This window comes from Bactrocera dorsalis, chromosome 4, assembly GCF_023373825.1.
Source record: "Bactrocera dorsalis isolate Fly_Bdor chromosome 4, ASM2337382v1, whole genome shotgun sequence".
Lineage (NCBI taxonomy): Eukaryota > Metazoa > Arthropoda > Insecta > Diptera > Tephritidae > Bactrocera > Bactrocera dorsalis.
In genome coordinates, this window is record NC_064306.1 from 74,030,361 (window position 1) to 74,047,428 (window position 17,068).

At 43.8% G+C, this 17,068-nt stretch overlaps 1 protein-coding gene and 1 long non-coding RNA gene across 6 annotated transcripts in view; one reads left to right on the forward strand and one right to left on the reverse strand.

The window, feature by feature from the left end:
- LOC105228289 (teneurin-a) overlaps nucleotides 1–17,068 on the reverse strand; it is a 221,412-nt gene that overhangs the window by 53,860 nt on the left and 150,484 nt on the right. For all 5 annotated transcript variants that reach the window (XM_011208067.3, XM_049455388.1, XM_049455390.1 and 2 more), the window contains 4 exons: nucleotides 7,941–9,173; nucleotides 7,268–7,462; nucleotides 5,697–5,906; nucleotides 906–1,091 (listed from right to left, as the gene is read on the reverse strand). In XM_011208067.3, coding sequence (XP_011206369.2) covers nucleotides 906–1,091; nucleotides 5,697–5,906; nucleotides 7,268–7,462; nucleotides 7,941–9,173 — 1,824 coding nt within the window. The remainder of the gene's footprint in view (nucleotides 1–905; nucleotides 1,092–5,696; nucleotides 5,907–7,267; nucleotides 7,463–7,940; nucleotides 9,174–17,068) is intronic.
- LOC105228287 (uncharacterized) lies at nucleotides 1,099–5,597 on the forward strand. Its single transcript, XR_007422644.1, has 2 exons — nucleotides 1,099–1,992; nucleotides 2,056–5,597. It is a non-coding gene; the product is annotated as an uncharacterized LOC105228287 (long non-coding RNA).

Genomic DNA, 17,068 nt, shown 5'->3' on the forward strand with positions numbered 1-17,068 from the left:
TATTTCAGAAAAAAAAAGCAATAAGTTGACCAGAACAACTAAAATTATCCGCAGTAAATTAAGTAGCTAAATCCGCTTTAAACTGTGGTACAACATCATCGAACTGAGTCGAAAATATCCGTGACAATTTTTAATATTAAGCAGTGTATTTTTGTGAATAATCGAAAACTTCAAGACGTTCATCCTTCTAGGCTACCTGTGCACTTCAGCAGTTTCGTGTGATGGCAGAAGCTTCGTTTCCGCCTGCCGCTTCTGGTGATAAAGGCCACTAAATGGGCAGTAAAATCCTTTGTAAGGGTCATTGTGCTACGGTCCATCGATTATGATTACAGACCTTTTGTTATTTCGTCCCACCACAATACATTCACACATTAACGAACACAAAGGCGCTCACACCCGCAAATGAAAACGCAGAATTAATAGAACGGAAATGTTTTCCACTTCCTTGGCATTCGTTGGCGCGTGCATTTGTACGCGTAGCTGTGTGTGCTAACCGGCGAATATCCCGTGAGTGGGGCACTACAAGGTGCGTTTTATTGTACTAAATTTGGCTTAATTGGCGTTAATTAACGCTTGGCTTCATAGCGGGCACTCGGCGTTTGTGCGCCATGCCACATAGTATTTCGCTCGTTGTTTCCTTTCAATTTAAGCAGCGGAAATGGCAGACCGCAACGACAACTCCCGCCGATAATTAACCATTACTCGCCACCGCCACCACCAACGCCACCAAGACTCGACAAGACTCGAGTGCAGTCCAACTGCAGTCGTGCGGCTGGTTATAGTCGTCATTTGAAGCTCTGCAATTGCGCAATAAATGCACACCCACACCCCTCCATGCTAATAGTTGCACCGAATACGGTCATTCACTCGAATAGGGATCACTATAAAGTGGATTCAATACTTACGGAGTGTGCAGTGGCGTCCATTCCAGCCCTGCGAGCACACGCAGGTGCCGTTTTTGCACTGTCCGTGTTCCGAGCATCTGGCATCGCAAGGTAGCTGATCGCAGAGGTTGCCCGTCCAGCCGGGATTACAGCGGCACTTGCTCGACTCACAGACGCCGTTGGGACCGCAGTCCAAACTGCAGACAGCTGTAAATATACGAGTACAAAATAGACATCAATATTATTTGTAAAGAAAGTAAAATATATCAATAAGAATAAGCAGGAATCCAAAAATAACAAAATTAAATTGAATCCAATCGCGACGCACTTGAAGCTTTACTTGGGGCTCGTAAAAGAATTGAACAAGTATAAATCGCATCTATGAATACTTCCGTTCTCTATTATCTATTCATTAAATTTGCTCATATTCACATCCACGCGCATCCAAAATCTGCGCGAAGTCAGTGTGGAGTCTGAGTTACAAACTAAACTCGACGACAGTCCGCCAGATGTGACCGTTTGTCGGTGGCCTTCAATAAGCTTGTGAGTTTGTGTTGCAGTTTATGGCGTGTAGTCCTTCAGCGGATGCACTTCACCCATTGCACACACACACCTCAGCCCTCATCTCAAAATGGTTTGGAGAGCAACTGTGCTTTGTTCTAAATGATAAATGATGGCGCACAGGAAAGCAGACTGAAGGAGCTCGCAAAATGAAGCTGAACTGTGAATAAAGTGAAATTGATAGACTTTGTCGCTGCATTCACCACGTCGGTGGAGTGCCTCAAGATGATACGTATCCATACATTCATGCAAAATGTATATGTGCTCGCTAGAGCTGGCTTTAATAAACCATCAACTTCGTATCGATCGAAACACATGTTTGGACTGAACATTTTTCTGGCGCAATGGTTCGTCGTAGGGTGGTCCGAAATTTTGCAAAATTATTTTTGTGACTGCCTAAATGTGCATATACATATGTATAGCCAAGGTGCTAATCTTCAATTTAATATCAGTCTGTTGAATGGTGAATGGAGCGGGCAATATCAAGTGCAAAATCACAAAAGGCCTCAATATGTCGTGCGTAATAAGTAACGATGATTGTCGTACAGTAAGTATAGTGTTTATTAAGGCTAATCCTTTCGGGAATATTTCTGCTTCTGCTTACATTCAGCCGCTGGCAACTATACACTACTCACTACTTCTAAAGAACTCTGATGCGCGGGTTTTTATGTTTGTAAGAATTAATGTATGTTTATGGTAATCTGCCCAACTATGTGTTTGCCGCCAGTGTTCCTGTATGTACGGAGGCGGCTTTGCAACTGCCTCCATTCGCCTCTCTTGTATATAGGAAGGACATTAACCCGTGCGGTTGCTGCTGCAGCTATGCAAATCCATTCGGTTATGCAAACGCCGGGTAACCAATTGCATACATCGCTTTTCATTTTATCCACTAGTCTCTGTCTCGCAGGATTTTAGCGCAGTCACGTCGCCTACTCACTCACTGCTTTCCCTATTCACGCCACAGCACACTTCCCGTTAAACCCAAGCAATTGCGAATTCTGGCAGCCACATATTTACTTTGCGTATGCCGATGAGTTGCTGATGCAGCACGTGAGCCCGACTCGAAGCAGGATGGAGCCAGGGGCTGTGAGTAGACGCCAGGCCCTGCGAGCGCGCCATTGCAGTTGATATCGCGGGCCTGGGCTGCGCATATTGCAAGTACTTTGCGATGAGTTGCTGACTACAAATGATAAGGAAGCCATTTAGACAGTCTGGCTGACAGCCAAAGAGATGGGCTGCTACAACTACTTAGCCAGGTGTGGCGCTTGCTGTTGTGAAGTTACGGGGTTTGTTATTGAGGTGACAAAACTCTTGAATGCAGGCAAATGGAGTTGCCGTATATGAATGATCACCCCCAATACTATAAGAAGGCTTTGGTGATGACACTTCGTCTTTGCTAGGACATTTGTGGTTAAAAATATGGCGACGGTATCAAGAGACGGGCTTTAAGCGATAGAAATAACAAGAGTAGAAGTGTTTATAAGCCTCTATTTGGCTGCCCTTATAACTTTTTTCTTAGGAAGATAACTAAGGAGACCTGCTGCTTGCTTTCAGCATCAAAATACTTAACAGTTTATCCACATTAATAACTGTACTTGTACGAACAGTCCATGCTGAAGCCAAAGCACAGGCCTGAGGCAACATTTTTCAACGAATAAAGGAGCAGGGATGACTGATCGTAATTTGTAGTAAGTTCTGTGAAGTTATACTCTCGGCAAGAACTCCGGCGATCACAAGAAAGAACTGTTTAAATCCGTTTATACGACCTTTTAGCAATCCAATTGAATGTGGCTTTATTTTTATTTGTAACTCGTACAAAAGCACGCTTCATTTTCGTATAGTGACCACACGGAGCCGACTACGCAACTGCTAGTGGATGTATTCAATTCAGAAATGAGGTCAAGGATATCATCCTTTGCGGCAGCCTTCACTGCACTGTTAACTCAGCGATGAACACCTGAACATTTACTTTCGGGCATCTGATACAATTTTCGAATTATACATAGCGACAGCTGAGGCACAACGGGAGCTCACAGTTTGCTGGCCGCCCACCACGTGTATGTGTCGGAGCTCTTCGGGTGAGCTTTGCATGTGTGTGTGAGCGACCACTTAATCATTCTTGCCACATGGACTCCATTGAAACTGATGATATTGAACAAATATTAAAAAGGTAAGACAACTTTAGCACAATAGCTGGCCTTGCTGCTGGCCCTGAGTGGAGGGTGGGGCCCATAGTTGAGTGCCAGTACGGAAACGCCTTTGCAGTGAATGTTGTAAAGAACTTTCGCTTGGCACTGGTTTTTCTGTATTGCAGCGCTGCCATACCGGTCTCTTCAGGTCTTCGCTGATGGGTGCCATTGAGATTTAATGAGAGTTTCAAGTGTGAAAAGAAACAGATTAATGCTCCCGTTAGAAAGAAGTGGAATGGCGTGCAATGTGGTCGCCTTTAAAGCGCTTTTAAAGCCATCAAACATCGAATGTTTCACAAGGTCGCTCACACTCATTGAACTAAGGGCAGGCGAACGCAGGAAGGAAAAGTGTACGCAATATAAAATGGCTTCAGCATGGATGTGCATGATATTTCGGTTGGAGAGCGCCTCTTCTATAGTAGAATTAGGGACGTGTCTATTTGGGCCAGCTTAAACTGTCATTTGCTAATAAATTTTATTTTAATTCTAAATTATTACGGAAACGTTGCAAGTATGCATAATATTTATCATTTATTTGTTGCATGTGCAACATTGGCAATCAAAACCAATTCAATTAAGGTGTTTGCGTCGTAGCAGGTTGTCACATTGCTGGACGAGCCCAAGGAGTCGCTAATAGATAGATACTTAGATTAAATATTAGACTCTGTTTAATTGACGTATGTAGGGACATGTAAATAGGCGAGGGCTTACCTGTCCATGGCAAAGTGTTTGGGTATTTACTTTACTTCGGAGAAATCGCTGGAGCGTAAATTGAATCAGAATTCCATAAATTTAACTTTTGATTATTAAATATACATGCAAGTAAGAAAGCACTGTATTGCTTTGCTAGGGGAAGGAAGGACTGCTCGGCTCATTCAATATTTATGTGTCAAATTGGATATTACTCATACGCACCGGTATACAAATGCAATTCTGCCGTGCGAAGCATATCACCCTGAGTCGAGGCCGTCTTTTGTTGTATACATTCGTCGCTACGTTCGACGAGGACAATTTGAGTGTGTTGGTAGAAGTTGCATCGCATTAAGCAATTAATTCTGTTGTTATTCATCTGATGTCTGCCTTTGTGAGCATGCAAGTTATGTTGAGTGACAGTTGTCAATTCCTACAGTGCGTCCTGGTGAATGTCTTCCCACACGCTTTCAAGGAGACTAGCACTTCCACATCGAAGGCAGAACACACGTGTGGATGTATGTTTTATGTGTAGGCAAGATAGCTCAGAAGAAATCAAACTTCTAACCACAACCTCACAGCCTTCCTTAAAAATAAAGTTCTCGAACCGACTTTCGGTTGTATGATGCCAAAATGCCAGTCTACATTCGAATTTTGCATCGGAAAGAGTTGTTCAGCCCAACTCAAAACTATTCCCTAACGGGTTTCCGCCTACAACTCTCTATGTACGCAGTTATTTTACTGGTTAGTCAGTTGCATTTGTGTTTATTTTGGCCTGATTGTTTTTAAATATATTATTAGTTTTGCATTTTCTTTGAGCTCCGAATAAACAATTGCTTCCGAGCGATTCAACAAAATTTGCTCGAGCTGCTCGTTGAAGAACAAAGCGAGTTTAATTCACACACAGCTCTCTAATACACACACTTGCAATATTCAACATTTTGGGTATTGAGTTCAAGGACGATATTGAAATGAAACTCTTTGTGCTGCAGGCCTCTCTGTTTCGTTGGTACTTCGGCTGCATACAGGTTGCACATAGCAATATGTAGCTATTAATCAATACATGCATATTTCATGTTTGAATTATGGTCTCTCTGAATAATAATTCAACTAGGCAACAAATAAATAAATAAAAGATTCGTCCAACTAAGACCGCAATTCCAGCAAATAGTTCTAGTGAAATGAATTAAATATTCCAACTGATTTCCCGCCGATATACATACTCAGATATTAGCTTACATTGTTAGGAATTGGGGTCAACTTAGGACAGCCGACAGATTGTTCAATAATACACACGAGGGTGTTAATAACGAGATCCGCTAGTATACGCACGCACTTGTGGTTAACTGGAATTAATAAAGAGTGCACTTACCTTGCGAGCAATCGGGTCCGGTCCAATGACGTTCGCACACACACTGGCCTGTTTCCAGATCGTAGGTGCCGTGTTCGGAGCAGCCGGGCAGGCATTGGTATACCTGCTGATCGATGGTGCCGCAGTCCTCGCCCTGCCAGCCGGCCTTGCAGTAGCATTGGCCGGCCACACAGGTGCCATGGCCAGAGCACAGTGGATCAAGACAGTCATCTGGACGCCAACGAAATCGCGAATGCGGCGCCAACAAAAGCACACGTGGAGCAGGTAATAGGCAAAGGAGTTAGCGATGAATGGGCAACATGGAGACGTGGTAAACATGGAAAAGAAGTGGGAGAAACAAGAAAAATCGATTAGCATGTTAGACACGTAGAAAAGTGGTTATTAAAACGAGAAGCAGTGGTGTTCTAACGTCCGAACGTTCGCTTGTTTGTTCGTGCTGCAGTAATTGGCATTGCAGTTGCACAGGCCACCTAGATTCCGCGGACTCTTCTCTCGTTCGCTGCGTGAATGTGTTTTCTCGACCGAGCATGTGCGTTGCTTATCTGTTTTATCGATTATTTATTGGAAAAATCTCTGTGGGTAGCGGCAGCTGCACATTGCCTGCAGTTCCGTTTGGAATTTGTATTGCGCTTTATTGGAGCCGTTTATTTGAGTCGCAAAATGCGTTTGCAAATGCAGCAGATTTATCCTTTCGATGGCACATATAAATTCATGAAAGGTGTGGCACTGCAATAATTGCTTTTAAAATTTATTTATTGCCTTAAGAAGCCTGCAGGAAGATATGACGTTCTTGTGTCCGAAAGTTGTGTAAATTTCGAAGAGCGGCAATCAAAAGCCATGTCGGGGAGAGTATCGAAAATCGAACGTATTAGACTATTGAGAAATTTATTTACAACTAGTTCACAAGAAAGTTTTATCGAACCATCCCGACTTGCAGCGAGGCATACGCAATCGAAAGGAAGTGCAATTTGTATGCCATGTTTTACCTAGCATAACGGTGTATGCGTTCACAGGTCCATGTGTTTATGCGAACTTGCAACTGTCAGTTTGTTGATCTGGCACTTCAAAATGGCCATAATAAAAGTTCTTAAATTTTCTTCGAAGTCAGTGTGAACACCAACTTTCATTCTGCTGGTTTTTCCTTGCATCCTGTTGCTGTTCTTGCCACAGAAAACCTGCAGTGTGTTCACTTTAAGCGCACGTCATGTTGAATCAGTTTAGATGGCGGGAGTGGGGTAAGAGGGGTCGCTCAGGCATGTCAGGCGCTGGTCGCCCATTGCAACTCTCCAGATGTACGAGCTGGCTGGCTTGCTGGTTCGGTTCGTTCGTCAGTCAGTCTGTCCGCCTATCCGTTTGTTTGCTGATTGCTTGTTTACTCGTCTGTCTGTTTGCTTTTAGGAACTTGTAAACTCCGGTTAGCAGAACATCCACCCACATGCACAAACACGCACATGCATTCACACAGACCGAGCACGCCAGGTAACTCCGTGAGTCTGCACCTGAGGTAAGGGCGTGTGCATGTGTGGGATGTTGGTGGCTGTAGGGAACAGCTCCACAGTGGGTTAACTTACGTTGATCGCAAAATGGTCCCTTCCATCCTCGTTCGCAGTGGCATTCGCCTTCTATGCAGCGTCCATGGCTGGAGCAGTTCGGCACCTCACACTCGCCCACGGGGATGTCGCACTCGGAGCCTTTCCATCCTTCCTCGCAGTGGCATATGCCACCACCGTAATGGCCGTGAGCGGAGCACAGCACTGGGCAGACACCTGATTGAAAGAAGAGAAAAATGAGAAAATATGTCTTTCTGGTTTGTTTTATTCTATTGAAACTCCGATATTCCTCTAACACACTCTTGATGTTCTTTAAATTATTCCTAATCGTTTAAGGTAGAAATGCCAGATTTTATAAGAATATTTGGCAAAATCGATATTTCTTCTGCTTTTGAACCAAAACAATTTTTTCAGTAAAGAAGGGAATACGAGTATTCCGAAATATAAACCCTTTGATCTTTTTAAACCTTTTTACCAAAAAAAATAGAAACAATTGGAGCAGTTCACTTTTTATTAATATAACAAGGGCGTTTAAGTTTTCTTTGCAACCGAATATCATAATTGATTGTTTTGGTTCAATATCTTATCGAGTTCTGCCTAGCTCTATTATTGTGTGAACTGCGGCAGCTAAAATTGCCAGGTTTGAAGCCGGAGGTAACTATTTGTCGAATGTCGGTAAGGGTGGTATACTTACTTTTCGAACAGTCTGTACCCTGGTAGCCATCGATGCAGTCACATTTGCCAAGGTAGCAGCTGCCGCGTCCCGAGCAATCGTTTGGGCATGTTGTACTTACTCCCTCCGCCTCCTCGACCACCAGAGTCACTGAGTGGGCAACCAGCTCGTCATTGTAAACGGAGATGAACCACAGGCCTGTGTCCAGGTACTGCAGCAGAGATACATTGACCATCATTGTATCCAAGTCGAGCGCCGGTAGTCCACCCATGCCATCGGCCACACCGCCAGCTCCACCCATGCCCATAGCCGAACGCTTATAAAGTTGGTGTTGCGGCGCCATTTGTCTCTGCGCATAGTGCTTGGCGATGTCCAGCGGCGTTTCTACATCGTATTCACCTTCATAATCATCGTCATTTTCAGGTATTTCATCCAACGAATCGTCTGCGTCCGCATAAAATCCAGGCAAGCGGTTTGCTCTACTGGATTCATGTGAAACGTGTTGGAGTTTTTCATCAATATCCTCAGCACCATCACCGTCACCGTTACTCATCAATTTTATGTCCGTATTGATATCTTTGAAACCCTGGCCGCTTTCATTACGCCACTGAGCAGCTCGTTTGTGGCGTAAATGACTGTCCAGGCGCCCGCCTTTGATGAACTCGACAAAATCGTGTTGCGTCACAGACGGTGCCACATTGCGGCGCGAATAGACCGCAAAGCTTGCGCCCCACGGTAGCGTGAAATTGAAGCGAATGAAGGCTGGATGCTTATTGCGGAACTCCAAGTTCCAAAATTGGTATGGCGGAATGTTGGCGTGGTAGAATTCATTAAAATCTTTCAGCTCCACAACCTGCGGCCACTTCAGCAGTTGCTGTTGATGCTGAGCCGATTGCTGTTGTTGCGCCGTGTACGATTGGTCCTGAAGATGGGACGTAGCATCTAGTGGAACGCCGGCTAGGCTCTGCTGATGATTGTTAGCGTTCGGTTGTTGCAGCAGCAATTGTTGCTGCTGTTGCAGCTGTAGCGACGGCGCGGAGTTCTGCATGCCGCCGTAGCCAGTACTGGTACCACTGTGGTCCGAAGTGCTTGTTTGTATCGATTCCTCTGTTGGGAATGCCGTCGGCACCTGGCCACCATTGACATTGTTTCCGCTCGCCTTCGTGTTACCGTGTAGGTCATGTGGTTGCGACTTGACATCTTGGACTAGGATGCAATTGGTAGTGTCCATGTTGGGCTTCATCGAACTCACGGCTGCAATGAGAATGTTGAAAAATATGTTAATTAATTTTATTTTTTCAATTTTAGGTGTTTCCATCAAGTCCGGATGGAAGGCAAGAAGTGAAATTGGATTATACCAGACAATCAGTGAACTCTAAACTCTTCTGTGGAGATTTTATTTGTCTGCCGACTCGCAAACGACGGCAAAGTTCTAAGGACAATTTGCCACACCAGCACAGTCTAACAACCTCGTAAATGCCAAAAATGCTGCCTCACATGCAGGCGAATACCAACACATGCAGGCTTTAAGTGTCTCTAGCTAGAGCAGGAAATAATTCATAAAATAGCCTGGGCTTAGGCCTTTCCTCCAGCCATAAAGACACAGTGAAATTTTGCTAATAAAATAGACACGAATAACGGCATCGGCGTAGAGCAGGCTTTTATGCCACAATTGATGTTAGATAGCCACAAAGTGCTGAAATGCTTTCGCCTTCAAACGAATTTATGAGAATGCACGACCGAACGTAGAAAAAGCCGAAAGTCCAACAGCGTTGCCAGAGACAGGACGATGGGGTGCGACGCTACGCGGACTTTTGAGGGAAATCGATTACTTAAGCATAAATTATTGCTTGGCCGATCTAAAGTTGCAGTCTTCCACTTCAGCCATGCAGAATATGAGAGGCGCCTACAAATTTGTGTGCAAAATTTATTATGAAATGGACATGCTCACCATCGGCGGCTTTTGTGCTGGCACATATGGGCACTTGCATCTTATTGCCACCACGTGCTGGCGGACCGCACTCGTAAATCACAAATTTCGTGCTGAGACAGCTTCTGCCGTTAGCAGACGCTCTTTTATTTCTTTTCTCCGGCCCACCCAAAAAATTTGCTGAACAAATATCTTGGGATTTCGATTTCCCATTACATCCTCGGTCTCCTTCGAACGTTTGTTACTTCATCCGAATTCGCTTTGCATACCTTGGAAAGCGCCAGCTTCTCTTCTGCTGAGCTTTAACGCTAGCTGCTCACTTTCCGATTAAACGATTTATTGAAAGTGATTTCGTAATTTATGTACAAAAGATGCTTCTTTGAAGGCTTTAAATTTCAAGAGAAGCAAACTAATCGCACATCCTGCGCCATCCTCCCCCTACTGGCTTTGCCAAAACTGCGAGTGTTCCGTTTGTCCTTTCTCCGTTTCTTCGATTTGTGTTCGGTTGTCAGACAAATTTAAATAAGATATCAACTGTGCGCGGATGTGTGCGTGAGCGTGCCACTGCCACAGTTTCTCTGTTTATTTTAGTTTGGCAAAAATAAATATTTCATTTCGACAGCTCGAGGGCTTGGGAAAACATTGTGCAACAATAGCGACAACATACAAGTGTGTTTGTCCGTCTATTTGCGAACGAAAGTGAACACAAATATTATTCCTGTGATGTCTTCGCATTGTTTTAGAATTTCATTTCCGCATTTCCCCTTTTCCCTGGCGTACTGGCTTACATTTCTGCTTATCAGACGAGCTGAGCAGGCTGTTGGACGGCCGCTAAGACTCGTTGATTGAAAAATGGCTATTTAATGACATCCGGCGACTCAGCTGCTTAAAACCGCGGCACAGTTTTCACTTTCAAAGAGCGATCAACGAAATCCATGCGAATTACTACAACCGACACATGCTACCATACGCTCACGGCCTGAATAACGGCATCAATTACTACTTGAAGTACCCCTCCCTTCTACTGATCTGACATTTCTTTTATCTCATACTCGGAAGCAGATTCTCGGTAATCCATCGACGATGATTGTGATCCTTACTTTCACTAATCAAAGCCAGTTGTGACAGTGGACTTCGCTTATGTGGAGCAAGTCAACAGCGACTACAATGTACGTTAGCTAAGTGTGGTTGGCCTCTTCAAGTCTTCCCACCCCAAACCTCGCAGGTTGTTTAGGCCCTACATTAATACTTTAGAAGGCAACTTTAATGGCGTTCAATGCTTGAAATACTAATTACTTGTGCTCTGCAGGAACAAAGCAAGACTCAGGGCCAATTGCAGAAGCGTTTCAAGCACACAGACAAAATACTATATGCGTGTTTACATGCAGAACTAATGGCTATCAATATAACCTTTTAGTGAATTCTCAAGGAATTGCATTGACTTCTGTGATTGTGTGAAACTCTGCTTCTGTCGGCCGCAATGAAGTTAGGGGAAACCGAACCATCCGTCCAATCTGTCGCCCGCAACGCCACACCATATTCTAACGGCAAAGTCAATTTATTCTGGCTCATGAGGCGACCGCACAACCGTCTCCTTAGGCAAGAAAAAGTAGGGAGAATAAAGCGAATAAATAAATAAGTAATGACGCCAACCAAAAGGAGTGTCATTACGCACTTAAGCAGCCGTGAGCAGGCTTGCTCGTTCCTGCTCCGCAATGGGGTAGTTTTTGTTGATTGTGTGGTAAATTAAATAAGCAACGCCTGTAAACAAAACCCAATGCAAACCACTAAATATAATCAATTTTAATTGACAGCCCAATAGCAATACCAATAAAACCATTACAATGGCGCACAGAAACAATGACAACAATATCGGCAAAACCACACATATATGTGCGTCTGCCCACATGACAGAAAAACCTATCACAAACACAATCGTCTACAGCACAGAACAAGCTCGTGCAGCCTTTATGCTACATGCCAGCTAGGCTTTGATGACATTTTGGCGGTAATTGTGCCGTTACTGGCGACGCAAATAGCATACCTTCGGGCGCAGAAATGAAATCATGGGCGTTACATATCGAGGGGTTAACGGTACTGCTATAGCGAACTGAACTTCATGCATACCGCCAAAGGAGGGATTGTCGAATCCCTCTTCAAACGTAATTCCGCACGCCATTGCTGCGTCATTTCGGGTTAAACAGTCCCCACTTTACTTGGAAACTTGTTAGCTTAATGGTTCAGTGCTTTTAATTTCTTAACGATGGGTGTTCAATTACAAGGCGCGCAGTTGGGGCTGGTCTATTGACCTATTTTTATACACATGGGTTTACTCATTCCCACACTCCCCCATGAAGGCAACAGTAGTTGATAAATTATCGATATTGACCAAAAATATCTTCCATTGCCCCTTTCTGAGTGCAGCTGGCATGAGCGTTGATAAAAGCGAAAGGATAAACTTTCTTGCGCACGTCAAAAGAGTTTGTGGTTAAATATGGAACTGACGGCAGATCCCTCTCCATTCTCCCAGCGCAAAGTGTGCCATCGCAGCACTTTCGGTACACACTGTTTGGCCAAACTCATTAGGAACACAATTTAATGACAGCCACTCATTAATTTAGTGATGTCAATTTCCAATATTTATCGCGGCTTCAACACAAACACGCGCAAATTATGAAATTATGTGCTCACAAGCGAAGTGACACTTCAGCCGAAATGTCAAGTGTTTGCCGATGTCAGCGCTTTTAGAACAACTGCAGCGTTTTGAGCCATGGAACGCCGACGCCGAGCTAAATCGCATTTAAAATTCATCAAAAGTGATTCCACAGCGCAATTTAAACACCGAACAACATAACGCCACACAGTCTCATTATAAACATATCCACATCGCCACATATGCACATTCACAGACACAGCCACAGACACACACCGAACAACACAACAATGCATAGGAAATCGGATTTGAACGAGGGGCGGGAATGAAGGGCAATGGCCATTACTAATAGAAATGTGAGAGTAATGAGAATTTGACACTTTCACCTTTGACGGATGGCCGCGCGAGCGGCGGACTCATAACGGTAATCTGTGTTGATCCGCGGCACATGGGGTCCAACGGCGGCAAAGGCGACAATTTCCAGCTGGGTTTTGCAACATGATGCCACACACGCTTGCATGCACGCACTAACAACAAATAATTTAATAATTATGCTAATTATATTGCAAATGCGGCGAGAAAGCTTTTTATTAGTTTATTAACAATAGCGGTATTTGCCGACATACATACCTCGTGTTTTGGCGCTTAACATGATGCGAAGCTTAACAGCTTTTTTGCCAACACATCGCACGCGCGTGTATGTATGTATGTGCAGGTAGGCGTGTGATTAATTGAAATTTTAAGTGAATGATGGATGACCTCATAATCCGTTATTATCCAATACACTTTTTCAAACAAATACACAAGTGCATAAACAAGTGTGATATGTAATTATCTGTGTGTATGACTTGACATGTCTGCAATGTTTGCATATTCTTTATTCAATTTATCAATCTACATTGCCGAGTAATTCAGAAAAATCGGTGCTTGTAACCCCATGAAGAAGCCATAGTGCCAGAAGCCCATCCAGACTACAGACATTTTGCTCTGTGAATAATGTGCGGTATGTTTACTCAAATATACTTGAAATTAGCAAAAGAATCAAATGATCCAAGTTCTAGAAAAAATGAATCTCGCGCTTGAAAGCTTCTAATTGGTGGGTGTTAAACTATCGATTCTCAGCGAAGCATCTTAAAAAAACTTTTCCATTTTCTGTGAAATTGCAATTTGCCTTGGCTAAATGGATCTGCTCGCTTCCATTCATTCACTATGCCATCGCAACATTGTCACTGCATTTGTGGCAGATTCTACTTTTTATCGCGGAGCTAATGTTTCAGAATCGCTGTACCTTTGGCATAACCTTTCATGGACACGCTTGTGTGTTTCTGCTGAGCGCAATCATTTTCAAAACATTTGTTTTTATAACCGCCTGGCTGTTCACCATCTTCGGCGTTAGTCTCCCTTTAATGCTGCTTTGCATTTCGAAAATCAATTTAGACGATTCCAGCAGCGATAGCAGCGGCCCTTTCTGCGGCATACTCTCCGCAAACCTGCTAATGTGGACGAGCGCTTCGCCCACTTAGCTTACACATTAATGCGTTCGGAAATGGAGCCAAATAAAATTTTATGTTTTGCTTGTCATTTTTATGATTATTTTTATAGGAGAGATTCACACTCGATTGAGATGGTGTTTAATGCGCAGCACCTTTGGCATCTCTTACCTCTTCTACACCTGGAGAGCGGATGGTCGGGTTACTTGTTTCCTCCTGTCACCGCGCCAGTCGGAAACGAAGCAGCGAGCCGAAAGTAAAAACAAACACAAACAACGGTGCGTGGCAGCTTGAGTGCACATGGACGGAATGCGGGTCGACTTGGCACTTAACTGCACACACACACCTATAATTATTTTCTTCAGTTTTTGTGTTATTGTAACACCTCGGAACTAAAAACTCCAGCGCTCTTTTGGGCCCGCATCTAAAAGCGATTGCAGAAAAAGTTGCTCAAAGGCGGTAAATAAACTAAAACGCTCGAACGCGCACAAATACAAACAGCGAGGCGATAGCAGGGGAGAGGCACTGGAGAAGCTCACTGCCACACCGACTAATAACAGAACTTCGAGCTGCATGTTTTCGTTTTCGTACCCTTATTTGCTTGTCTGTGCGAAGGTAACTGCAGGCGGACGCAGGCGGGCGGGCAACTCAAAGCAAATATTGTGCGAAAACAAATACAACAACGACGGCTACAAAGCAACCACAAAAAATGCCAAGTCTTCCATTGAAGTGTGGCAACTGCATGTGTGTTTGTACACAAGCACACGCTTCGTGATTTCCTCCCTTCGCCCTACCTTTCCAACTCGGTTATGCTTACCTCTGTTTAACATTTTCCCTGTACTCTTAATGCTCCCCTTAAAGGTATGAGGAAGGAAAAGCATTGACGAGCAGTCGAGAGAGGCTGAAGAGGCTTAAATAAATATTTACTTATTGTTAGATTTATTTGAAAATTTTATTAATTCTGTTGCCGTGCACACACGTACTTTAAAGATATTAAAATCTGACCTCGGTAGTTGTAACGGCAATGGGCCTCTGAACTATGTGAACGGCGAAAGAGGGCACTAAGCTAGGGATACGATTCACTCAAGCAGTCCTTACGGTCAGAATTGGATGCTGGTACCAAATATTTTGTACTTGATTATTTCATAAAGCCGGTTTAGGAGCAAAAGTTAGCACACATATTTCATGCAACTTCCACAAAATTTTCAATTGACCTTGAGCAATATACTTCTCTAGCGACCAAGAAGTACAGAGGCTCTATAATATTACATATTATTTATTTTCCACCAACGTTCTATGCGATTCAAAGCTATGAGACTCCACAATGAACGCAGCCTGCTGGCTGTTAGTCTTCAAACCTAGTCTTCCAAGGAAATGCAATATCGGCACACTGCAGTGCTTTTTTGGACCAAAAGAAATTATGTAATTTGAACAGTGGCTGTACGGCAAAGCCACTATTTGCAAGTCCCGTTAGTGTGGTGAAGAAAGACGTGCAGACTGAAACTTCTGCGGCGCGCTTCGCAGTGAAGCCGATGTCGCCATGTACATATGTGTGTATTCAGCGGCACGTGGTGGAAGTTACAGCCAAAGTGGAAATATAATTACAATAAATGATCCTACTTATTAGCTCTGCCGGTCTTTTAGCAGCTACCGCAACTAAAGTTTGTTGATTTTGAGTGAAAAAGGAATGGAGCGAAACAAAAATGTGCAAATGCGCAAGAGAGAAGTGAGCTCGGTGCGTTTGAGCGGTCGCCGTCGGAGTTAGGTGTCAGAAAGTTTAAAAAGGCATAATTTGTTTGTTGCCGCCGGCGTATGGCCCGCTAAAAATGGAAAGTGGCAATAGACAGCTTGCATTCAAATCCTCCAAAGGCAAATAATCCGGCCGTACGCTCACACCTCACACAGCGGCAAAGTGGAAATGGAGCTGAATCTCAGCGCAGCGGTGGAAAGGAGGTGGCTGAGCTACTGGGCGTTTTATCGCTTCCGGCTGCTGCCGGATTCGCCTGCAAACTTGACAACGCTATGCAACTTTAGATTGCGAATACTTAAACTTTAATCCGGCCAACTGCAGCTTCGAATACTTTGGAGTTTGGCGCTGCTTCATTCCCGCTTTTTGTTTTCGTATCCTTAAAATGTTTTGTTATTTAAGTATTTTATCGCTTTTCGTTCAAACTTTCGCGTATTTTGCTCATAAATTGCGCACACGACCCGCTGCCTCACCAGGATATGAAAAATGAGCGCACTACAACACCCACAGCAAATGCACGGCCGAACCCAAAGCGGATATTTCACAGTTTCCTCTGACATTTTTATTGAAAACTACTTCAAAACTACTAAACAGCGCCGTAAAGTTTGTTTAGGTTTCGGATAATAGAAGATATGTGCGCCCTAAGGACAAACGCGGCCAAAGACCATAGACAAAGCGAAATAAGGGCTACCCCGTTGTGGGTCTAACATTTAACAGTATTGGATATTTTATATTCGGCAATTCAATCGCTCTTCATTGAGCGCAATTCAGGAGCTAGTGGCGACGATCATTCTTGTTACTTTTGAAAGGAAGGAGAAGGAAATGTGACCGCTTCGCAAAGAGCGAGTCTTCTGGCGGCGGTAAAATGCAAAAGCGAGAACACTTAGAGGTAATGCTTTCGACCCTCGCTTAAATCGGGTTCAAACAAACAAATGAGTAGCATACAAAGGCTGAAATAGAATTGACTAGCAAAAAAGGTGAATTTTCCAAAAAATGGAAGTGACAATTACATACCTAGAAGAAGGATAAGCTTTGAGCTTTCCTTTAGTACGATTTGCAAGCGCATAGTCTACTTTGGAGACACCATGTTTAATATGGCCAAATGTTTCTTAATATGTGAACAGAAACTATCTTTCTCCGACAATAATCGACAATCAAACCTCGTCCACACTTTGAAGGGCCACACGTGCCTAGCATATCACTTTTATTTACATTATGTAATACATACATAAGTACATATACATATGTTCACCTATGTATCTCTACAAGTGTCTCCAACGTAAGCACTTTCGAAAGAGGTGAGGTCCCGCTGCACAAGGACGAAGTTTA